A 25,626-nucleotide genomic window follows, 5' to 3' on the forward strand; every position below is an offset into this window, starting at 1 on the left:
TGTCTGTTAATGTGTGTGTGTACACGGAAAAACTGTGGAAGGCTATCAGAAAAACGTTAACATTCCCCCCACCTCCGCACCCCAGGGGTGGGGGTGGGGATGAGGAGGCGGCTCCCAGGGGAATCTTTCCTTTTCCTCCTGTAATGTCTGATAAGATTTTTTATTGCTGTTCTTTTACAATACCATGCATGTAATTCATACTTAATAAAACAATTTCCTTTCCTAAAGAGGCATCTATGTAATAATGAGGGGAGCGGGCATTAGTAAAAATGAAAAACAAAATTTCCCTTCCAATAAACCGAAATCTCTGAAGACAAGAAATGTCTCTTCTTTGAACCCCTAATGCCAGATAAACACTAGGCAGCCTAAGTGCCTTTTGGCAAAAATACGCAGCACAAACAGCTTTGGGTAGGTGACGACCAAGACATGGCTGCAAAAACCAGAGCTTTTAGTAAAATGACAAATATTTTAACTGCTAATTTCGATAAGTCGGCCTTCTTAAATGCAGCGACTTAAAAATAAGGCAATTAAAAAAATCTTCATTAACAAAATAAATTACGCTGATGCCCAATGGAAAGCCAGCATCATGAATAAAACAGAAGCATAGAAAAGGCTAAACCAAACCTGAGTTTCCTTTCCCAGGCTGTCCAGGCTAGGCGGCCCAGCCCTTGAGCTTTGAGAATCTGGGCTCACGGCTCGCTCAGCAAGTGTCCTGGAATCCCTCCAACTGGGGAAGAGAATCCGGTCGGCCAGTGGCTTTTTGGGAACCAAAGGGACACTACCGGAAGCAGGCCGATCTAGGTTACTGTGACCCGCAGATTCAAATAGGGAAAATCAACGCGCATGTACATATGGTTCCCAGATATGTACTCCAGGCAAAAATGCAATAGTTTTGGCCATGGATTCCCAACTTACTAGCGGTTGCTAAATGTTAAGTCCGAACTTACCCGTCGACAGGAAGCTGAACAGAAAGACCATCAAGCGTTACACTCAAATTCTGCCGTCAAAGCGCGCGCAAAACGCTGCCCTTTTGTTCCGGCTGTATCCCTCCCACTCAAGGATCAGGAGAAGAAAGAGCCGGCACGTTGTGTCACGTGATCGCTCCCGGAAGTGCGGCAGACCAGTCCAAATCTGGCTGGGTTTGAGGTGAAGAGGAGTTTCCAGAATTATGGCAAAATCTGGGCCGGGACTGGATTCCGAGAGTGTAGCTGCAGTCACTGTGTTAAAGCGGGCGGTGGAGCTAGATTCCGAGTCCCGATACCAGCAGGCTCTGGTGTGTTACCAGGAGGGGATTGACCTGCTCCTGCAGGTTCTGAAAGGTGAGCAATGAACCCTGGAGGGGGATTACAGAAAAAGGAGCGGGATCCCGCTGCGGGATCGCGCAGTGTAAGAGTTGGTGATCTTTGTGCACCGTGAGAAAGCAAATGCAGAAGGTGACACATTTTACGGGTATAATGAACTGATTTCTTTTATATTTTTAATAGATTGATGTTATCAGGAAACGGGGGGGCGGTACTACTACAGATTTTTAAGAGACATAACCAAATTAATATATAAACCTTGGTAGGGCTTGTGTTTGAAGGAACTATAGAAGACGTTAACAAAACCTTTTATTTTTCTTTCACCCACGACATTTTATTTTCATTGCTTTTAGAGAGAGAGGAAGGGAAAGAGAGGATTGGTTTACTTCTGGGGGCCTAGACTGTGGATGTAGTGCCTGGTCAGGGCACCAAACCCGCATCCTAGGCTTGTGCCAGACGGGAATCAAAAGCGAAACCTTTCGGTCACAGGTCAGCCCTCCAGCCAACTGAGCCACACTGGCCAGGGCTAGAAGACATTTTTAGATCAATTTGAAATATAGATTTCGTAACATTAAAATTATTAGCTTTGTTAGGCAGTAGGGTTTCTTGGAAAACGTTTTTAATTTTAATTTTTAAAAAATTTTTAGAGATGCAGACCAAAGTATTTCGGGAAGAAGCATGGACGCAAATGTAGGGGAAAAAAAAAAAAACAAAAAACAACGCTAACAAAAACCCTGGCTGCTGTGGCTCCGTGGATTGAGCCTTATCCTGTGAGCCAAGTGTCGCTGGTTCGATTCCCAGTCAGGGCACATGACTAGGTTGCGTGTCAGGTCCCCAGTTGGGGGCGCAAGTGAGAGGCAACCACACAGTGATATTTCTCTCCCTCTCTTTCTCCTGTCCCCTCTCTCTAAAAATAAATAAGTGAATAAATAAATTTTAAAAATGCTAACAATTTTTAAATCTAGGTGCTGGGTAATAAGGATGTTCATTACACTCTTAACCTGTTCTGTTTAAACAGTTTAATTAAAAGTAAAAAATAAAATCACATAGTAGAAGAAAAGAGTTTTCCCATAAGAAATAGGTTTACTGATACTCGATGTGAGAAATGCTAGATTGTGGGTGGGACAGGGAGACTTTTACGTAATTATTCAGTGTCGTGAAGTACCCACATAACCCCCAATAATTGTTTTAAATTAAGACCAGCCTCTGCTTCCCTCACCCAGTCTGGCCTAACATCTCTCCTCCTGTCCTCTGCCTTCTAGCCTGTGTATGTAAAGTAAGTGTTAAAGGGGTTTTGAGACAGCAGAGGGCGCTCTTCAACATTCGGTGCTTCTCTCTACTATAGAACTGCCTTGCGCAGGGCACATTTAATGATGATGAGGATGATAACAATGAGTATTTATCATTTATGAGTGCTGAATGCTAGGCACTGGGCAGAAGAACATATTAAAAGCATGATCTCGTTTCATCCTTAAGTTTCCCTATGAAGTAGGAGGTGATGTTATTCTCATAACGTAAATAAAGTAAAGTTTGCTTTCCAATTTTGCTATAGTTGGTAGACTCAAAATCCCAAGTCAAAGCTTTAAAGACTCTGGTATACTGACTACCAAAAAGAGAGATGGTGTACACTGTTGGTCAGGTGGAACACTGCTCAAATACTGGCGCTTCAGGAATCTGAAGCAGGAGAATCACAGGAGTGCTGCTCCAGTGTGCTCCACTGATCCTGTAGAGGTTAGAGACAGTGACATGATCTTACAGGTTAAGGTACAGATGGAAAATAACTCGAATACAGGGAATAAGTGCCAGGAGAAAGCTATAGACAGGGGCAATGAGCATTTAAACAGTTAAAGATCATTTGGGGGTGGGATGATGGATGTGGCTTTTGACAGATGGCTTTTGAAGAAATAACTAGAATTTCAGAAATCAGAAATTCAGCTAATAGTGTTCAAATTCTATCTGTGCTGCTTAACCAAGTCAGTGGTTCACTTTAGTTCAGCATATGTCTATAGGGGAAGAGTAAGAAGTAAAGATTAACAGTAGATTTAGATTTTAACTTATTTCATTGACAAGGAGAAGCCATTTAAAGTTTTTAATAAAGCAGTGATGTAATTAAAGTTGCATCTCAGGGTTTGTCTCTCTTAGAAATAGGTCTTCTCTCAAATATTTGCATGGCCTACTCCCTCTTCTCTTCAGTCTTTACACAAATATCACCTTTTTTTCTGTGAGGCCTTCCCTGACCTCCAGGGTAACATTACAACTCAACTTCAGGACTCCCTCATCCTTCTTCCTTTCTTTATTTTCTTTAATAACATCACCATTAAACATACATGTTTTACCTCCTGAATGATAGGGGAGAATTGTGTCTGTTTTATTAACCTCTACACCCCCAGTGCTTAGAACAATGCCTGCCTAGCATGTAGTAAATTCTCAATAATTATTTCTTGAGTAATCTGAATATGGCAAGATCATAGGAGACACATTAAACTGAAAAGACTGAAGTCAAGCAGACCAATTAAGGTACTCCTGCAGGAACCAAAATGAGAGGTTATAAGGGGCCTGAATGAATCAGGTAGGTGACATCAATATTAGGAAAAGGAGGAGACAGTATGGATATTGAATTACTGACATTAGCATATGACCAAAATATCTGTATGACTCACTTTATTGCGATAATTGCTTTATTGCAGTCGTCTGGAACTGAAGCTGCAATATCTCTGGGGTATGCCTGGATGTGTATATTAATAAGCCTACATATACTTTCTAGTTGTGTTGACTGAAAGGGTCTAGATGTAGTGATAGGACTTTCCTATTATCAGTGAGACCAATTAGCACCCAGAAGTTGATTTCTTGATACCATTCTAATAAAAGGAACTAGGGATCCTTGGAAAAATGGTTGCTTCCAGGGCTGGGGCAGGGAAAATGCAAGATGAATTTAAAACATTTTGTACAGGAAAGTAAGGAAGTGCTCGAAAAATTATAGGGCATGTCGAAAGAACACAGAAACCAACATTAAAGAGCTCTAAACCAAAGCTGATAAAATTTGAGAAAGGAAATAATGACCGTATTGTATTACAACCCATAGAATAAAATAAATACTCATGAATCCATATTGATATAAATTAATAATTGAATAAATAAATAGATGGGGAGAAGGGACAGTTCTTCCTTACAGTAAAATTCCAACTAATAAACAGGAATGATGGCAATAGAAAATCACCATTTGGCAAACACTGTAGTGATACTTGTTGCTGGCAAGGACCATTGGTGGATGCTAAAATTAATGGGTAAAAGAGTGATGAGAAACAGAATGTCTTTCCACAAGATACTTATTAATTACAAAGGAGAAAATAGTGATTTTACAGTGGAGAGATTTGTGAACTTCACCTTAACCAAGTGGTCAGAATTAACATCACTGGTAATAAGACACATCAACATCATGTACAACTGGGAAGGGCACAACGCTTCTGTGATTTTTTTTTGTAAAAAAAAGCATAATTTTAATCTAATCATGAGAGAACATCAAAATGAGAGAAGTCTACAAAATAACCACTACTCTTCCTAAAGGACAGGGTCATGAAAGGCAGAGAGAGACTAAGGAACTATGACAGATTGGAGGAACAAAAGAGGAGACATAACAACTAAATGCTATGTGGGATCCTTGACTAGAAAACACACTTTTTTTAGTGAAAAAAAATTGGGGAAATAGGTGCATAGATGACTTAATAGAGTTGTATCGATTTTAATTTCCTAACTCTGGTCATTGTGCTATGGTTATGTGATATGTTACTACTAGGGGAATATGGGTGAAAGGAGTCTGTGCTATTTTTGCAACTTTCCATAAATATACAATTAACTCAAAATAAAATGTCTTAAAAACTAAGCATTTAAAAAAAGAAGGAACCAGAAGTGATTTGGTAACTGATTGGGACTGGGGCAGGGGGTGCTTTGAGGTAAGATTTTATTGATAATTATATTCAAAACTACCTTACATTTTGGGGTGGCTAGGAAAATGACTGAGCATAAGATATAATGGAGAAGTCTACCAGAGAATCTGGTTTTGTGGAAGAAAGAGATATTGTTATCTTTCTTTTGATTATGTGAGGACTTCAAACCTGTGGGTGATTAGGGCAAAATAGTGCTCACATTCAGGTATGACATGTACTAAGTCACCTTTGTTGCTGTACCAGATTTGGTGTATCCTGCAGTGAGACACAGTGTCAGAGTCCCCACTCCTTAAGGGACTGCTTCAGATATTTAGTGCACCAATGATCAAGTCAAAATTATGTGTTTTTGGGCCAAGGCAAACCAGGCAAAGGGATAGGTAATGTGTGGAAGACCTGGGAAGCTGGAAATAATGCCTATATTAAGTAGAAAAATAGTTTTTGAAATTTGGGAATATATTTTTTAATTTGTAGGCACCAAAGATGATACAAAGAAATGTAATCTCAGAAAAAAAATTTCTGGCTACATGGATAGAGCAGAAAACATAAAGAAACACTTGGATCAAGAAAAAGAAGGTAAAGCGGCCGTTTTAGAGAATGTGTTCATACATTATTGACAAAGCCCATTTCACTCACTGTTCCTGGCTCTGCCTTTGGAGCTGTGTGAGGTCTAGATCATTTATCCCTGGAGCTGACAGGTTTACTCTGCATTTCTGCTCTCCTGTACAGAAGCTATTCTTACCCTTTGTGGGGGGAGGGGGTTGAGTGGGAAGTGAGGTGGTAGTCAGATACCCTCTTGAGAATCTGAAGAAAGCTATAAATACTGCAGATCTTTGCCTGCTGTTTTAAGGAATTCACAGATCCCCATGAAGCTTATGTGTACACCCAGTTTAAGTTAACACTACACAGGAATACTGAATGTGAATCCTGTATTTAATTTCTTTTTTAATAAAATGACCAAAACACTATAATATCTGAAGAAATTCTTTGGAGTTTTATTGTGACTCAAAACATTTCAGAAGTATTCCTAATTATTAGAGATGCAGTAATATTGCTCCCTGTTTATTACTTGTTTTCTCCTTATGAGCATTGAGTTTACAGACATAAATACAAGTTTCCGCAGTTGCCTGAACTGCACATTCCGCTGCTTTCTGCAGCCAAAGAACTTTTGCCCTAAAAAGCCAGTACCTCCAGCTCCCCAGTTGCTCTTTCTTGCTCTCCTGACTACAGCCCTCTCCCCACCTCTTCCTAGTATTCTGTACCAGCCACACCCTGGTTTCCCTACTGAGCTCCTCTGTTGAGTGGGAATAAAATTGTTTCCTTTACCTCAAACTGAAATCTACAATGAAATTTCTCTCTAAATAAGACATTGATGAAATACAGAAACATCAGCATTGTGGTTTGAATATACTGGGTTTAAATTAACCTATGTGGCTCTTGGCTTCAGAACAGATGCATAGTTGCTAACAGTGTATCTGTGAAAATATTAGAAACAAAATACAAATTACTGGTTTTTAAACAGTTTGAAAGTGAAATCAGCATATAGATTAGAAACTACCAATTAGTTTTTTTAGCCTTTCCAATAATTATTTTGAATGAACAAACTCATTGGAACTATCCTACTAATCCTCTGGCACCCTAGTCTTTGGCTTGGGTTATTGAAAAGTACTATCAATTTTTGCTTAAAACACTCCCTGCAAGTTCTAAGAAAGACTTCTAAACTCCATATTATACTGCATTTATGTATTTAATACTCACTTTAGCTATTGAATTGCAGAACATAAAAGACTTAAATATGAAGAGAAGGACCAGAGAGCCACTCAATTGTAACTTGTAGTTCTACTCATGGTGACAAGAATATCAGATATTTTTATACATATAGTCCTCTCTTGAATAAAATGCCTGGTTTCTAGGAATCAGCTCAAGAACCTGTTCCAAGGAATCTCTGGACTTTCCCACTTGCCTGGGCTTGGTAAAGGCAGAAATCACTCACGGAATGGTTTGCCTTGCTTATCTCTGAGGTATGTGTAGCATCTTGCCCTGTGCCTGGTATACAGCAGCCATTCACAAATGTTTACTGAGTGGATAAGTTAAAAAATTAATTTGTACCTGATCCTGATTAATTGCTATATATAAATATAATATGTATAAAAAGTTGCACTGGATTTTTTTTAAATTAAAGCTTGTGTTTTGTAGATGGAAAATATCACAAGCAAATTAAAATAGAGGAGAATGCCATAGGTTTCAGTTATGAGACACTTTTTCAAGAATATCTTAATGAGTCAGTTACAGAAGTTTGGATAGAAGATCTTTATATTAGACATATTCATCAGGTAAGTGAAACAAACTAACGTGATAAAATGTTATTTAAAATGTACGAGTTAGTAGTAACCCATTCTAATATCTTTCAGCTATATAACTTCCTTCGATTTTGTGAGATGCTTATTAAGAGACCATGTAAAGTAAAAACAGTTCATCTTCTCACCTCCCTGGATGAAGTAGGTATCTGAAGGCATTTACTCTTTCTCAACTTAATTTTATTCAGTTACAAGATAAATTTCAAGCAAGGAAAACTGGATGTAATGCTTCAGCTAGAGCTATTTCCTTGGGGTGAACTTATTATCTACCAATAGGCACAAAACACCTTGAGAAAATGCTGTTGATTTTAGTGTCTTGTACTTTGAATTTGGCCACTTTGCTAAACTCATTCAAAAATTTTGTTAATTTAGTCTCTTGGATGTTCTAGGAGGCAGTCACGCTGTCTGCACTATTGACAATTTCATCTCATTTTTTTTTTTTCTACCAGTTATTACCTGTATCTCTTTTTCTTGATTGATTGCATTGGCATTCTGGGCGATCATAGCATGATAGCAGACATCTCTCTGGATTTTGACTTACATAGGAATGCTTCTAGATAATTCAAATTTCTAGGATTAATTCAAGAACAAGCAAGCCCCATTAGAATAACTAAACAGCATTACTGAAATGCATTTTAGGAGGTAGGACAGTGGTGTTATGTCTACATTAGAAAAAAAAACAATCTTCCGATTAAAAACAATTGCTCATAAAGCACTTCATATTCTTTGGTTGCTTCTTTGAGATTAATAGACATTGAAACTAGTATTGAATCTTTCCATTTTAATTCACCTATGATACACATTGCATAGCTCAGGGATAATTTAAAATACCAATAACTGAGGCAGAAAATTGTATTTATTCCTATTAACAGGGCAGTGGGAAACAGCAGCAAATTAGTGGCCTGAAAGAAATAAAAGAGTCACTCTGGAATCATGGAGTGCTGTTGGAATTAGAATACTCATCTTCAATACATGGTCGAGAAATTAGGTTAGTGTATCATACTATTTTCACTTTTAAGCAGTTGAAAAATACTTATTTTTATTTCTTTTAAGTTTTATATAATTGCATATAAATACTCAATTTAAATACTAAAGTTTTTAAATAAAGCTAAATTATAGTATCTTTTCACTTTTGAAGGATAAAAATTTGGCTTATTTTGTCCTGTTTCATATTTCCTGATGGAATAAAATTTACATGTTCTATGTCATGTGAAAAGAGGTAATTCCTTTCTGTCAACTATACATATTGTTTTATAGTATTGGGAGAATTTATTTCCTTTTTTAGTGATACTGGTATTTATTTAATGTGGCTTAACTTCTACAGTTTATAATATATTCTAGTAGGCCTGACAGTATGCTGTGTCTATGAGGAAATAATATATGCACTTTTTTTAGTGATATGTTTCCTCTGTTTAGCATAGTGGCTTTCATGTTTATAGCAGTGGCACCCTCAGTTTTAGTGAAAACTTAAGAGCAACCTAAATGCAAAATAGATGAAAATGCAGCTGCTGTGGCTGAAGCAGAGGTCAGGATCCAGAGCGATTTCTGTTTATTTCTCCCATTGCTAAGTAGGACAGCCCCTGAAACGCCACCACAGACTGCCTGAGTATACTTTGAAACCACATGTTAGCAGACTAGGAAGGTTGTATCAGCAAGCTGGTCCAAGAGTAAGTTTTAACGTAATCGTAAAACTCTTCATCAGTGAATCAATAAACTCATGGTTTCTTTGGACATTTTGCTTCATTGTAGCCACAACCCATGAGTTTCTCCCAAGTTTGGGTCAACTCAGGTTACTGGAGGAAATGGTTTTCTGTTAGGGGGGATTTGCTGAAACTTCATACTCTATAGCTTTGATAATCGTCTGACATAAGTGTCTGGAATATAATACTGTATACTAATTTCAGTAGGTTCAACAATGGATGGATGATTAAGATTGGAAGGGGACTGGATTATTTTAAGAAACCACAGGTAGGATATAGCCATGAGTGGGTAGCACTCTTTTTGTATCATTTTAACAACATGGCTTTGGTCCTTTTGTTAAAAAAAAACAACTCTTTTCTTCTTTTCTCAGAGTCGTTTCTCCCTTGGATATTGTGATTTTGATTTAAGACCATGTCATGAGACAACAGTGGACATTTTCCATAACAAGCACACACAAAAAATATGATAGGTAGTTGCTTAATTTACATTGTATGTTTCTATTTTAAGTGAATATATATATATATATATATTTTTTTTACTTTGGACAGATCATTCCTATAATGTGTGAATTTAACAATAAACTTATACATTTCTACTAATTTATGGATCCATTGTTCAGTTGTGTGACCAATTCTAAATATTTTTGTTAATACATTACTTAGATTTACAGTGTTTTAAGTCATACGGAAAATTTAAAGTTTACCAGCTTTTCTCTCACTTGGCTGTTGGAGCGTGAATCAACAAATAATGAGCACCTATTATAAAGATGAATTGGATGTTAATATTGCCCCTGGGGATGTAGAGTCTAGGTGGAAAATTTTTGGATAAGAGTACTCTTAAGGCAGTGGTCCCCAACCTTTTTGGCACCACAGACTGGTCTTGTCTGGGTGGGGGTTTGTGGATGGGACAGGAAGCTGAGCTCAGGTGAGCTTTGCTCCCCCCACTGTGGAATGAGTAGACCGGGTGGCTGGAGGCAGAGCTTAGGTGAGTTTCAAATCCCCTCCCCTGCTGTGTACAGGTAGGGGGGTGTAGAGACAGGAGGCAGAGCTCAGGTGAGGTTTGCTGGCTCACCCACTGTGGATGGGCAGGGGGATGGAGAATAGGAAGCAGAGCTCAGGGGAGTTTTGCTTCTTGCTGCCTGGTTCCTAACAGGCCACTGACCGGTACTGGTACCAGGGCCCGGGGGTGGGGACCCCTGTCTTAAAGAGACAGATGGGCTTGTGTGTCTAATATCCAGAAATAAAAGTATAATGTTAATTTTGTTACAAATCAATGTCTTTGGCAGACATTCATAAATATTACCTAACTCCATAAAGGCAGATCAACCTATTTAGTTATCCAGATGCATTTTGCAGCTCATTCAACCTTGGCTGGCACATTTGTAAAGCTTTATAGTTTAGAATGAACTATTCTGGGTGAGCACATCCATCCAGATGCCAATTGACTGCATGGGGACAAACACTAGATTTCCAGGAGTTGGATTGGGAGAGTGGGTACAGGTAGAAGCAATGGACAGTCCAGAAGCCTAAAGAATAAGCTAAGCCAGAATCTGCAGAAATAAATAGAAGTACTGCTGTTGGAGAGTGCACATATAAACACCACATCAGGGAAAGATTGAAGATTAAATTCAAGATTAAATAATGTGGAGGAATAAAGCCATGTGGAAGGAAGCCAGGGGACTAAGGTTGAGCTGAGTAGTCCTGGGTGGCTTTAGACACCAGGTTTATGTTTTGCCTTTGTGGGAAAACAAAAAGGGCTTCCAGAAAAGTTCCTGATGTTTTTCTTTGATGTTTAAAGGTTCAGGTGCTGATAATGCTGAACCTGAAAATACTCAAACTAGTTTTGTTGACCTTTATTATGTGTGTCATAGGTGAAGGCAGAAAGATAGAAATCGAGAGCTGAAATATTCTAAAGAAGAGGTTTACTGAAAACAAGGTGGCAAGGAGGGAGCTTAATGTATCAAGGAAGCACATGCTAATGAAGAATATGGCTCCTTGAACTGCTTCTGGAGTAAGGCTTATATAGGGCTTGAGTATTCTTCCAGGCGCAGAGCAGTTTTTAGCTTTCCAGTTTCCCAACGTGGGCTGGTAGCGACCAGTGCATATGCAGAACAAAGCTCTTTGGGGAGCGCCTGAACTTTAAACTCATGTAGGAGAGGCTCAAAAAAATAATTGAAGAGCATTTTCATCTGTCTGAGAGGGGCTCAGTCTGTCTTCTTCGGAAATTCGGGATCTCAGGAGAGCACGTGGAAAAATATTGGACCTGATCCAAAGTCCCTTTCTGCAGTGGATCCTGCCCTTTTTTGCCAGGTACCATTGTCATGTGGAAGTAGAGTGGCCTTTCATTCAGGTGAGAATATGGGTTAGATCTCCATACTTACATGTTAAAATAACAACTCTGATTTCTAGAGTGAATGGATCTGTCACTAGAGAATCAGCAATCCATAACCCTGTGATAACTTTTATTCAACTCTCATAGAAACCGTAAGAGATAATGATATTGCCATCCATTGTTCTAAATATTTGAAGTTCTATTCCTAGGTCCAATTAGACTACCAGAAGGATACCAAATGCAAGTTTATCTATTAAACATCAAGAAATATGCAAGAACTATATTTAAAAACAGTAAGCTTTATGAAGGGATGTAAAAGAAAACCAAGATAACTGGAAAGACAAATTATATTCCCGAATGGGAAGGCTTAGTAAGATGTCAGTTCCCCTTAATTTATAAATTAAATGTCAAAAGAGACTACACTAGGACACTTGTTTGACAAGCTATAAAGACAATGCTACCAAAATGATTTAAAAATATCTGGGCATAAGAATGGACAAATCAGTGGGATAGAATAAGGAGTCTGGAGACACATCTGGGAAAATGAATGTGTGTATAGGTACTTAATATATAATGTGTCTTTCATTAGTGGGGAAAGAATATACTATTCAATAAATGGAAAAAATAGCATTAGATCTCTACTAGATCTAAATGGTTCTAACTGGATTAAAGTGTTAATTAAATGAAAAATCAATTTAAAAAACCCCACTAAATGTACTAAGCACAACACAAAACCCAGGGATTATCAATGAGAAGGCAAAAAGGTTTAATAATTTTGTAAATATTTAAAACGAGTAAAGGAACCATAAAAAATTAAAAACTTGAGTTCAAATTTATGGCATGTAGAAAAGGGTTATTAGTCCTAAGATATAAAAAAGCTAGCCACATTTTTAGCAAGTGAACTTGACCTCACCTCCTTTAGCCTCACCAAGGATTTGGTCCTTTGAGCAGTCTCTCCTCTCCACTGTGTTGTTCCCTCAATACACACATCCCATGCAGATAACCACCCAGTCTGCTCTTCGTGAACAAACTTCTTGAAGGAGTTCTCTTATACAGTTTATTCCCCATTTCTTCACCACCCACTCACACTTTAACTCAGCGTTCCAGTCTGGCAAATGGGGCAACGGGCTTTACTGGTTAATCATTCAAACATTAAAGCTGGGGGCAGTACTTTAGTCCTGATCAAGGTGGTTTTATCTGTTAGTAATTTCATCTGTGGCTTTAATATTCTATTCTTCCTTCTATAGCCCTGCTGCCTGTGGGTTATAGGAGACATGAAACCTCCACTCTGTCATGTTCTTTTGTCCAATCTTGCACATCATGACCGTTGAAATATGTCTCCAGTCACTGTCTATTCTATGAGGATCTCCGTACAAGGTACTCATCTTCTCTAATCCCCTAATGGTAGAAGTCTGGTTTGTGTGGCAACAGGGGATAAATTGGGTTAAATCAGATGTGCTGCCCACACAAACCAGGACATACTTAGAACCCTCGTAATAGGGAGCCTGTAATAGGCTGTTGAAAGCACTATGGGCAAGTGTACCATGCCCACTTGGTGCAGTTCTCATATAGGTTCTCCTATCTCCTTAACCCTGACCCTGGCAACTTATGTTTGACAATTACCATTGTTGGTGGCAGCAGACTTACTGGTTCCCAGTTGGCATTTCCCCTCAGCACTGGTTTGATTACTCTGACCCAGAGGCTCAATTCACCAATAGAGGTTTGCAGAGTTTGACCTGGTAGTATGTCAATGCCCAATATGTTATGTGGTACTGGAAAGCAAAAAACTTCCTGTTCCTGTGGGGGAATTTGCAGTGTCAAAGGGACCTTCCTGGCCATAAACGTTTACGTTTACCCTCCATAACCAATGATGGCATTGAGGGGGCCAGAAAACTTCGGTGTATCAAAGTACATTTGGCTCCAGTATCAACCAGAGCCATCACCTTTTGTTCCTGGGGGACCAGTGAGCTCAAATGGGGTCCTCGATTGCCCCAAATCGCCCCTGGAGGTGATCTTGGCCTGTGTCCTATGCCCAGGGCATGGAAGGCACCCATGCCAAATAGGACTGTATCTCAGGTTGCTGCTGGAGTAGGCAGGGTACTAGAGGTGGTAGAGGCAAGGTCTGAACTGTTCAGGTTTTAAGGCTTTCCACAGGCTGGTCTGTCTTTTTAGGTGAGGTCCCAGCAGCAATGACTCAAACCACATTTGCTTCCAGGTTACTTTTACTGGACCCTTTAGAGTAGATTGGGATAATCATTTGGCTTCTCAAATTTTCTGTCTTTCATCTTTCCCACAGACTTGTCAGTTTTCCCCAGATCATTAATGGACTGCCCAACATTAAAAATGTCTCCCTATGACTAGGCTTAGTGGCCCATTCGTGGTGCTGGGAATGGACTGAAGTTATCTTGGCTTTCATTCTTGCAGTCACTGTGGCTCAATCAGGGTCTTCAGACAGGAATATAGATGGCCTATTTCATTCTTAACTCCCTAAGAATTTACTGTGCCTCCTCTATTTCCAGGGTCCCGTGCGGCCAAGCCTCCCTGCAGGATAGAATTTCCCAATCTCTGAGGGAATGTGTACCTTGAACCTCCTGAGAACCAGCAGGCATTGCCAGAGGGCAGTGTGGTGATAAATGATTGTTGTTTTAAGCCACCAAGTTGTGAAGTGCTTTGTTTTGTAGCAATAGATAACTGGTAAGAACTGGATACTCTACATGGCTGCTTTCCTCTTAGTCTTCAAGTCTCAGGTTCAAAGTCATCTCCACGGTAGCTCTAGCTAGCTAGCCCCTATTACTGTCTATTTTAAACACCTGGACTTTTCTTTCATACTATTCTCATTTTGCAATTATGTCCTGATTTGTCTATTTTCTCCACTAGGCTTGAGTTCTTAAAACTCAGATCTTGACCTATTAAATGGGTCATAAATTCCATGTTTAAAAAATAAAATAAAATTGAATATAAAATACCAAATAAATAAAAAGTGAAGGTAAACATTGTATTATGAACTTGTTAGGTATATAATGTGTGTGTGCTGATGCACAATATAAAATATATTTTTACTGTAGTTTTTAAAAAGTTTGAATGCCAGAACATTAAATTGTCAATTCCTGAGGTCAGTGACCATGTCTCACTCATCACGAACATCCAACTAGCAAAGCATCTGGCACATACTAAGCACTAAATAAACACCTAGTAAGTACTCTGGGAATAAGAAGAGTATCTGAATGAACTTCAGAGACAGGAAACGGTTGGCAGTGATGTTACTCTTTAAAGGAGTTTGACAATGAAGAAATGGAAAGAATAAAACTTTGAGCAGGAGAGTTTTGGGGAAGGAGGAGACATAAACATGTTAATTTGCTACGGGTAAGGATCCAGTGAAAGTCAAGAGAAAATACAAAAAAAATTAGATAAATATTTGATAGTATAAGGCCCAAGCAGGCTGCAAAGGAAGAAAGAGTCAAACTAGGGTACAATAAGAGGGGTTAACTTTAATGAAAAGGAGTTCCCTTCCTGAGAAATGTTGAAATAGAGAACATGGGAGGCTAAAGGAGTTCATTTCTGAAGGCTCTCAAATTATGAATCAAGGTTTGTGATGAGTGGTGGAATTCTGAGTTGAAGAAGAGTGGAAACATTTAGGAATAATGCCTCTGAAAAACTTAAGGGCGTCAGTAGATGAGTTGAATCTGACACCAACAGGAAGAAGAAATATAAGTTGAAAGCTGTAAATATGAATTGGGTTAATCTGAATTGTGTGAATTTTCTTCCCACATTGCCTGCCATCTGGGCATAGGAGTAAAAAATCAATTGTGGAATTAAAAAAGAAAAAGTGGCTATGGGAGGTCAAGAGAGAGGCAAATGAGAATGGTGATAAGAAAGGGCAATGGATTTGAAATAATTCAAGCTAGGATAAGGAAGGGAAATGGAGCAAGAGATTAGGGTAGAGTTCAGGGTTCATAAAAATTACAATAGGCTTGATTTAGTGGGAGAGGATGGGAGGAAAGAAGTTTATAACTAAAAGGGAGAACTTTAGATATTAAGGTATCAGAAGTGGAAAGAAGCCTGAGCTGTATTTCCCAGAGGTAAGAAAAAGCACTAACTCTAAGGTCAGAGTGTCCCATATGGTAAACATTCCTAAGATGGTAATAAAGGCAGGAGCTGAAATATAATGAATGCCAGGTATTAAAATCAGTGAAGAAAGAAAGCATCCTAGAGGTCAGCAGAATATATGGACAAGGATGGGTGATACACTCAAATGGGGAGAAGTTACTGAAAGAGGCTAGGCCCTTTTAATTTTAAGAGACATACAATGTACATTGAAATTTTTTATTTTCTTATTGAAACTGCCAATATTAGTAAATTTACTTGCAATCACATTATTCCCTTAATTTTTTCACAGAGAATATTCCATCTACTGTATAGTTCATCATCTTCTGGACATGTTCTATGTAATGCATTTGTTAACATAGTAGTTTCAATTGGGCAAAACTTACTGCCAATAAAACTTGAATTTAATTTGTCACATATTTCCAGTGGCAACCAATGATCTGGTGCTTCAATGTTACAGATTTCAATTCTCCCGTTCTTTACATCTATGAATACTTTAATTTCCAAGTATGACTGTTTGTGTAACACATTAAAGGAAGTTTTTACACTGAACTTTGGAGTTTTGCCGTAGATCCATTCCCAGGTTTGTAGTTCTTTGACTTTGCTATTTATTCCAGGAAACAGCGTCTCATCTGTTGGGTTTATGAGGTTGATGTGATTATCAGTCTGATGATAAGCAGCATATTCTGCAGCAATAGCATTTGTCAGTACTTCACAGGTCAGAGTGGGGTCTTTTTCCAACAGATTTTTTACTGAGGAAGGTATGCTAGCAGTGGCATTGCTCCTGATCCCCTGGTAAGGGCTCTTGAGCAAAGACGACAAGAAGGTCCCATCAGTACTACATAACAAAGTGCAGTGGTGATAAGCAGTAGTCCGGCCAATCTTAGAAGCTGTTCCTGAGATTTTAAACTGGCCATCAAGTAAAAGGTCAAATCTTTCGGTAGGCTGCACATCCAGCTGGGGTTGGACAGCATTCAGAGCTCTCACAACTAATTTTAGATTTTCCATCCTATCATACTTTTTTTTGGTTGTAAAAAAAGTCAAATTGATATTACCCATATCATGGTAAACTGTTCCTCCTCCACTTCTTCTCCGAGCCAATTTTACACCTTTTTCTCTCATCAGATTCAGGTTACATTCCTGCCAAGGATTCTGATGCCTACCAATTACAATAGAGGGAGAATTTCTCCAAAAGAACAGGACTGGCTTGCCTTCTAGGTTCATATGGTCATGGATCCAGTCTTCTACAGCCAGATTTTGGTAAACGTCATTGGAAACTGACTGTAAAATGAGCCCCCTTTTTACTGTGTTTTTAAAACCAGTTGCTGAGACCTGGAGGTTACAAAGTAACTGGAAGCAATTCTTCTTTGAAAATGGAATCAGCATGCTTTGAAAAATGGAAGAAAAACAAATTATTTGATTGAGAAAAGGAAAATTAAATTGTTTTCTAGTTATCAATTCTTGGTTATCTAATTCAAACTCTATCCAGGACAGCTGCCTTTAGGTTTACCATTCGTCTTGAACAATTCTACAACAGAGTACTCAAAGGAAATAAATATAGACAAACTTCAAATAATTTCAGTTGAAATGGAGTAAGGGCACAGATTATTCAAACAGTAAATCTACAAATATATTATGTAATATATCTCATAGCCAAACCAGTTATTTTGAATTCGCAGGTAATACATATGTTCACTGAGAAAGAATGAGAATATACAGATATGGAAAAAGAGTACATTAAAAGACCATACCACGACTTGGAGATAATCACAATGAACGATTTGGTATGTACCCATTTTTCTCTGTGCAGGTATAAACACACACACACTTTCCCCCTACAGAAATAGAATCATACTATTATTTCATTCAACATTAAATCTGTTTTTACATTAGCTTTAATGTTGTGTATTATTGCATTATTAGATATACTACAGTTTACTCAATCAATCTCTTAGTTTGTATTGGGTCAGCCAAAAAGTTTGTATGGTTTTTATCCATAAAGTAAAAGACACATTTTTCATTTTCACCAATAACTTTAATGATTTGGGTATTTTGAGTATGTTGGCTATATCCCGCGTGGTATAACGTTGATTGTTCTCAATTAATGTCTTGATTTGATTGCTATCAACTTCAACTGGTCTACCCGACCGTAAAGCATTGTCCAACGAGAAATCTCCAGCATGAAACTTTGCAAACCACTTTTGATACTTTTGACCAGTCACAGCACCTTCTCCATACATGGCACAAGTCTTTTTGTGTGTGTGTGTGTTTCAGCTGTTTTTACCTTTCTTGAAATAATAAAGCACAATATGCTGAAAATGTGTATTTTTTCATTTTTTATGGTAAAAGATTTTTTTTCTTAATTGGTTGTTACAATAGCTCCAATTTTTTACCCCTTTGCTCCCCTCCACCCAGTACCCCCCATTCCCCAGCAATCCCACGCCGCTTAGTTCATGTCCATGGGTTGTGCATATAAGTTCCTTGGCTTCACCCTTTCCTATATTATTTTTTAAATTAATTATATTTTTATAAAAATAAAAAATAACAACCCCCCCCCCCAAACTTAAGACCCTTTATAATCTTATAAAGGACAATGGGCAAAGGTCTCGTGCTCCTCTAGCTGCTTCAAGCTGGACATGGTCATCATCCTACCTATCTTTGGGTCCAGAAATCACTAAAAAAAGTGAGGGTATAGTAGGGAGGGTGGCCTTCCCACATGGGGAAGGATCCTGCAGACTCCAGGTGAGTTGGCTGTCCCCGAAAAATGGCGTGCTTAGTTTAACAGTCTGGAACCCTTGCTGTATTAGATAATCACTCAGGTAATGAGATAATAGGCTTATGCCCTCTGCTTCAATTTTGCTTGTTTGTTTGTGTTGTTCGATAGTCTCTAGTAATAGGTGATATCATATGGTATTTTTCTTTCATTGCCTGGCTTATTTCACTATGCATAATTCTCTCTAGTTCCATTCATGTTGTTGCAAATGGTAGTTCTTTCTTTCTGCTACATAGTACTCCATTGTGTAAATGTACCACGGTTTTTTGATCCACTCATCTACAGATGGGCACTTAGGTTGTTTCCAGCATTTGGCTATTGTAAATAGCGCTGCTATGAACATAGGGTGCATAGGCTCTTTTGAATTGGTGTTTCAGGATTCTTCGGATATAATCCACTACCAATGGAACTGCTAGTTCAAAAGGCAGTTCCATTTTTAGTTTTTTAAGGAAATTCCATAGTGTTTTCCATAGTGGCTGCACCAGTCTGCATTCCCACCAACAGTGCACTAGTATTCCTGTTTCTCAACATCCTCGCCAGCACTTCTTGTTGATTTGTTGATGGCCATTCTGACTGGTATGAGGTGGTATCTCATTGTGGTTTTTATTTGCATCTCTCTGATGGTAGTGATGTTGAGCATTTTTTCATATGCCTTTGGACCTTCTCTATGTCCTCTTTGGAGAAGTTTTTGTTCAGGTCCTTTGCCCATTTTTGAATTGAGTTGTCTGTCTTCTTGGTGCTGAGTTGTGTAACTTCTTTATATATTGTGGAGATCAATCCCTTGTCTGAGGTATCATTGGCAAATATATTTTCCGATGTGGTTGGTTCCCTTTTCATCTTGCTGATGTTTTCTTTTGCTGAGCGGAATCTATTTAGTTTGATGTTGTCCCATTTGTTTATTCTTTCCTTTATTTCCCTTGCCTTAGGAGATATATCAGTGAAAATGTTGCTATGTGAGATATCTGAAATGTTCCTGCCTATGTTTTCCTCTAGGACCTTTATGGTGTCACAGCTTACATTTAAGTCTTTGATCCATCTTGAGTTTATTCTGGTGTATGGTGTAAGTTGGTGGTCTAGTTTCATTTTTTTGCATGTCCCTGTCCAGTTCTACCAACGCCATTTATTGAAGAGGCTCTTTTCACTCCATGTTCCCCCTTTGTCGAATATTAGTTGACCATACAGACCTGGGTTTATTTCTGAGTTCTCTATTCTGTTCCATTGATTTATATGTCTGTTCTTATGCCAGTACCAGACTGTTTTGATTACCGTGGCCTTGTGGTATAGTTTGGTATCAGGTATTGTGATTCCTCCTACTGTGTTCTTCCTCAAGATTGCTGTGGCTATTCGGGGTCTTTTTGGCTCCATATAAATTTTTGAAGTATTTGTTCTAGGTCCGTGAAATATGTCGTTGGTATTTTAATAGTAATTGCATTGAATCTATGAATTGCTTTGTATAGTATGGACATTTTAATGATGTTGATTCTTCCCATCCATGAACATGGTATATGCTTCCATTTATTTGTATCTTCCTTAATTTCTTTCTTCAGTGTTATGTAGTTTTGTGAGTATAGGTCTTTTACCTCCTTGATTAAGTTAATTCCTAGGTACTTTATTTTTCTTGTTCCTATAGTAAATGGGATTTCTTTTTCTAGTTTCTATCTCTATTTTATTGTTGGTGTATAGAAATGCCTTCGATTTCTGAATATTGACTTTGTACCCTGTAATAAAGTGCAGTGGTGATAAGCAGTAGTCCAGCCAATTTTAGAAGCTGTTCCTGAGATTTTAAACTGGCCATCAAGTAAAAGGTCAAATCTTTCGGTAGGCTGCACATCCAGCTGGGGTTGGACAGCATTCAGAGCTCTCACAACTAATTTTAGATTTTCCATCCTATTGTACTTTTTTTTGGTTGTAAAAAATGTCAAATTGATATTATCCATATTTTGCCAAATTCACTTATTATGTTGAGTAGTTTATTAGTGAAGTCTATAGGGTTTTCTATGTACACTATCATGTCATCTGCAAATAATGACAGTTTTACTTCCTCTTTTCCAATTTGGATGCCTTTTATTTCTCTGTCTTGTCTGATTGCTGTGGCTAGAACTTCCAAGACTATGCTGAATAGGAGTAGAGAGAGTGCACATCCTTGTCCTGTTACTGACCTCAGGTGGAATGCTTTCAGTTTTTGCCCATTGAGTATGATGTTGGTTTCAGGTTTCTCATATATGGCCTTTATTATGAGGAGGTACGCTCCCTCTATTCCCATTTTGCTGAGTGTTTTCATCATAAATGGGTGCTGTACTTTATCAAATGCTTTTTCAGCATCTATTGATATGGTCATGTGGTTTTTGTCTTTCATTTTGTTTCTGTGGTGTATTACGTTTACTGATTTGCAAATATTAAACCATCCTTGCATGCCTAGGATGAACCCCACTTGATTGTGATCTATGATCTTTTTAATGTGTTGCTGGATCCGGTTTGCCAATATTTTGTTGACGATTTTAGCATCTATGTTCATCAGTGATATTGGCCTGTAGTTTTCTACTTTGTTGTGTCTTGACCTGGTTTTGGAATTAGGGTAATGCTGGCTTCATGGAAAGAGTTTGGGAGTCTTCCCTCTTCTTGGATTTTTTTTTGGATAGTTTGAGGAGGGTAGGAGTTAGTTCTTCCCTAAATGTTTTGTAAAATTCACCTGTGAAACCATCCAGTCCAGGGCTTTTGTGTGCCGGGAGTTTTTGATTACTGCTTCAATTTCACTAGTTGTTATTGGTCTCTTCAGGCTTTGTGCTTCTTTTTGACTTGGTTTTGGAATATTATATGTTTCCAGAAATTTGTCCATTTCATCTAGGTTGCCAAATTTCTTGTGATACAGTTGTTCGTAATAATTTCTTACAATCCTTTGTATTTCTGTGGTATTGGTTGTGATTTCTCCTTTTTCATTTCTGATTTTATTTATTGGGTCCTCTCTCTTTTTTTCCTGATGAGCCTGGTTAAAGGCTTGTCAATTTTATCTTTTCAAAGAACCAGCTCTTGGTTTTATTGCTCTTTTCAATTATTTGTTTAGTCTCTATGTCATTTAATTCTGTTCTGATCTTGATGATTTCTTTCCTTCTACTCACATTTGGCTTTGTTTGTTGTTATTCATGTAGGTCAGCAGTCTCAACCTGTGGGTCGTGACCCCTTTGGGGGTCAAACGACCCTTTCACAGGGCTTGCCTAAGACCATCGGAAAACACATATATAACTACATATTGTTTTTGTGATTAATCACTATGCTTTAGTTATGGTTGCAGGTCACCACAACATGAGGAACTGTATTAAAGGGTCGCGGCATTAGGAAGGTTGAGAACCACTGCTCTAGGCCTTGTAGCTATAGGGTTAGATTTTTTTATTAGAGATTCTTCTGTCCTTTTTAGGTAGGCTTGTATTGCTATGAACTTTCCTCTCAGGACTGCTTTTGCTGTATCCCATAAGTTTTGGGTTGTTTTGTGTTCATTATCATTTGTGTCCGAATTTTTTTGATTTCTTTCTTGATGTCATTGTTAACCCATTCATTATTTAATAGCATGTTATTCATTCTCCATGAGTTTGAATGTCTTTGAGTTTTTTATTTGAGGTTGATTTCCAGTTTCAAGGCACTGTGATCTGAGAATATGCTTTATATAATTTCAATTTTCTTGAATTTGTTGAAGCTTGTTTTATGTCCTTCCATGTGGTCTATCTTTGAAAATGTTCCATGAGCACTTGAAAAGAATATATATTTTGCTCCTTTGGGGTGAAAAGTTCTATATATATCAACTAAGTCCATATGATCTAGAGTGTTGTTCAATGCCTCAAAATCCTTGGTGTTTCTTTGCTTTGAAGATCTGTCCATTGTTGACAATGGGGTGTTAAGGTCCCCTACTATGAGTGTGTTGCTGTCTATATCCTTCCTGAAGTCTTTCAAAAATTTCCATACATATTTGGATGCTCCTATTTTGGGTTCATATATGTTTACAAGGGTTATATCTTCTTGATGGGTTTTTCCCTTAAGTATTATGAAATGCCCTTCTTTGTCTCTTTTTATGGCCTTTGCTGTGAAATCTCTTTTATCTGATATGAATATTGCTACCCCAGCTTTTTTTTCATGTCCATTTGCTTGAAATGTTTTTTTCCATCCCTTTACTTTCAGTAGATCTTTTGTTCTAAGGTGGGTCTATTGTGGACAGCATATATGTGGGTCATGCTTTCTAATCCATTCAGCTACCTATGTCTTTTGATTGGTGCATTTAATCCATTTAATGTTATTATCGATAGGTACCTATTCATTTTCATTTTCCCCCTTTTTGCTTGTGTTCCTCTCTATCTCTGTTTCTTCATGATTTTTTTAAATCATTTATTTATTGTTTGTTTGTTTTTATTTACTTATTTTTAGAGAGAGGGGAAAGGAGAAAGAGAGGTAGAGAAACATCACTGTGTGATTGTCTCTCATTCATGGCCCCAACTGGGGACCTGATGTGCAACCTAGTCATGTGCCTTGATTGGGAATCAAACCAGCGACACTTGGCTCACAGGCTGACGCTCAATCCACTTAGCCACAGCAGCCAAGGCTTGTTTCTTCATCTTCTTAAAGCATTCCCTTTAGCGTGTCTTGCAATGCTGGTTTGGGGGAGATGTATTCTTTTAGTGTTCTTTTGTCTGGGAAACTCCTTATTTCACCTTCCATTTTGAATATGAACCTTGCTGGAGAGAGTATTCTTGGTTGTACACCTTTGTTTTTCATTGCTTGGAATATTTTTTGCCATTCCCTTCTGGCTTGTAGTGTTTCTATTGAGAAATCTGATGCTAGCCTTATTGCAGCTCCCTTGTATGTTATTAGCTGTTTCTCTCTTGCTGCTTTTAGGATTCTCTCTTTGTCTTTCAATGTTGCCATTTTAATTATGATGTGTCTCAAAGTGGGCCTGTAGGGGTTCATCTTCACTGGGACTCTGTGCTTACTGAACTTCCGTGACTCGTTCTCTCATCAAGTTACGGAAGTTTTCTGTCATTACTTTTTCAAACAGGTATTCTGTCCCTTGGCCCTCTTCTTCTCCTGGGGTATTCCTATGATACAGATATTATTATGTTTCATGTTGTTTCTACATTGTCCTCCAGCTCGCTGATCCAATCTTCTGCTTCCTCTAGTCTCCTTTTAATTCCTCCCACTGTGTTCTTCAATTCAGAAAATGTATTTTCATTTCCTCCTGCTCTTATTGATAGCTTCTATGTCCATTTTCATGCTGGTGTAAGTCTCAGTTAAGTTCCATGTAGTTTCCCAGGAGTTCTTTATAGTTTTCTTTGAGCTCACTGATCTCATTGAGCTTCTCTATAATCCGTGTTTTGAATTCCATGCCTGATAGTTTGCTTTCCTCTATTTCATTCAGCACTCTTCTGGGGATCCCTCCTTTCCTTTCGATGGGGGGGGGGGAGGATGTTTCCCTGTCTCCTCATTTTTGTGACTCTTCTTGTTACTGCTTCTTAGATTGATCTGCACTTCCTGGATCTGCCCCTGATGGTGTCAGATCGTGTATCAGTCTGGGCCTAGGCAGCCTGTCGGAGACTACCAGAGATCTACTGCCTTTGTCTGTCTCCTTTCGTTGTTCATCTATTTAATCTTTGATCAGCTGTCAGGCTTAAGCACTGAGGGTGGGGCAGATTAATTCCTGTGTGCGGGGCTTTTGCTTCCCCTCAGGCTGATGCCACTTGGAGGGGAATGGTCTGCCTGCAGTATGGGGAATGAGTCAGCACTGGGACTCAGTCAGCAGCTGCCCTTGTTCTCTCCTCAAAGCCACTGCCCCAAATTCTCCCCAAGCATCTCTAGTCCTCTCTGCCTTCCCTCTGCTTGAGCCCAGGGTAAGTGGGTGCCAAAATATTTTTGTATGTGATCCACTAAGAACTCTTTTTCTCCAGTTGTTTCTTTCAGGTCAGCAAAAATCCCTGTTGTTTTGCTTTTCACAGCTGTATGCTATTTTACTTTCTGCTCTGTTGCTGTACGCTGGGAAGCCCAGCTGGGAGTTTAGACTCTGTCCTTCTCAGGGGAACTTCTGGCTGCTGAGCTGTTTCTCAGTCCCTTCAGCTGCTACCCATGGGAGCCCAGCCAGCCCTTTCGCATCTCCACACTTCCTACCCGTCACGTTTTGTGATGAAGCGGCCTTTTCTGTCTCTCCGTGGTTATAAGACTTCTCTCCAGCTAGTGTTCAGTTGGGTATTCCAGATGATTTCTCCACAATTAATTTGCAAGTCAAGACTGGTCCTGGGAGGAGGTTAGTGTAGCTTCCACTTCTCTGCCATCTTGGATCCTTCCGTGTATTCTTCCATCTTCAATATTTAAATGGTTACAAAGAAATCCACCATTTTGATGTTTTTTTTTAAATGCACGCTGATGTGACAGCTGTCACAATACAATCTTAACAAAATGTTTTGAATGAAGTTAAAGACAATTAAGCACAACAAGAGCCACCATATGGAAAAAAACCAAATGAACTTTTTGACCAATGCAGTAAATTGAGGTTGTTTCTACACGTTCCATGTTATCAACAATGTATTCACAAACATCTCTGTGGAAAGCTTTAATTATGCCCCTATAATACTTTCAAAACAATGCCTATTTGACATTTAGCTATATGATTTACTGGCAACATAACATTTAGATCAATATTAGACTAGGATGGACACCCTGAGGTCAGGCAATCTGAGTAGCAGGGTATATGGAAAGTCTATGAACAATTTTATTATGTTTGGATGCTTTACACATTTTTTTTAAAAAGCAGTCCTTTATGAACTAATAAGTGGAAAAAGGCTGAAAATACTAGCTACAGTAATGAAGTATTTTGACTAGTTATGGTTGTAAAGAAATCATTCTATTCCAATTCTGTTTTTTAGGATGGTCACTATTTTCATTTAGGTTAAAGAACTGGGATAGAATGGATTATTTTATAATTTTTTAATCGTCTCCTGAGGATATGCTTGTTGATTTAGAGGGGGGTGGTGGAAGTGGGAGGGAAGGAGACAGATAGACAGTCAATCAGTTCCCTCCCTTATGATCCCTGACCAGGGATGGAACCTGAAACCTAGGTATGTGCCCTGACCAGGAATCAAACCTGC

General features: G+C 38.5%; 2 protein-coding genes across 2 annotated transcripts; one reads left to right on the top strand and one right to left on the bottom strand.

Annotated features, from left to right (window-relative positions):
* The first annotated feature begins 1,095 nt into the window (after positions 1-1,095).
* Positions 1,096-9,787, top strand: MITD1 (microtubule interacting and trafficking domain containing 1). The gene is made up of 7 exons (XM_090280337.1): positions 1,096-1,319; positions 5,717-5,818; positions 7,439-7,575; positions 7,654-7,740; positions 8,472-8,587; positions 9,507-9,567; positions 9,671-9,787. Exons 1-7 carry the CDS (start codon positions 1,169-1,171, stop codon positions 9,764-9,766), a joined length of 750 nt encoding a protein of 249 aa, XP_090136463.1. The 5' UTR covers positions 1,096-1,168; the 3' UTR covers positions 9,767-9,787.
* A 6,159-nt stretch (positions 9,788-15,946) lies between these two features.
* On the bottom strand, positions 15,947-17,148 carry LIPT1 (lipoyltransferase 1). The gene has a single exon (XM_090280338.1). The coding sequence runs from the start codon at positions 17,119-17,121 to the stop codon at positions 16,000-16,002; it is 1,122 nt and encodes a 373-aa protein (XP_090136464.1). The 5' UTR covers positions 17,122-17,148; the 3' UTR covers positions 15,947-15,999.
* Positions 17,149-25,626: the final 8,478 nt, after the last annotated feature.

Source organism: Furipterus horrens, unplaced genomic scaffold, assembly GCF_987537825.1.
Source record: "Furipterus horrens unplaced genomic scaffold, mFurHor1.1.pri manual_scaffold_6, whole genome shotgun sequence".
Lineage (NCBI taxonomy): Eukaryota > Metazoa > Chordata > Mammalia > Chiroptera > Furipteridae > Furipterus > Furipterus horrens.

Excerpts from the sequence above, each read along its gene's own strand:
- MITD1 (XM_090280337.1), top strand. The coding sequence starts at position 1,169 with ATGGCAAAATCTGGGCCGGGACTGGATTCCGAGAGTGTAGCTGCAGTC. Across the intron at positions 1,320-5,716 it reads GCTCCTGCAGGTTCTGAAAG|GCACCAAAGATGATACAAAG; the intron begins GTGAGCAATGAA and ends TTTAATTTGTAG. Across the intron at positions 8,588-9,506 it reads ATACATGGTCGAGAAATTAG|GTTCAACAATGGATGGATGA; the intron begins GTTAGTGTATCA and ends TAATTTCAGTAG.
- LIPT1 (XM_090280338.1), bottom strand. The coding sequence starts at position 17,121 with ATGCTGATTCCATTTTCAAAGAAGAATTGCTTCCAGTTACTTTGTAAC.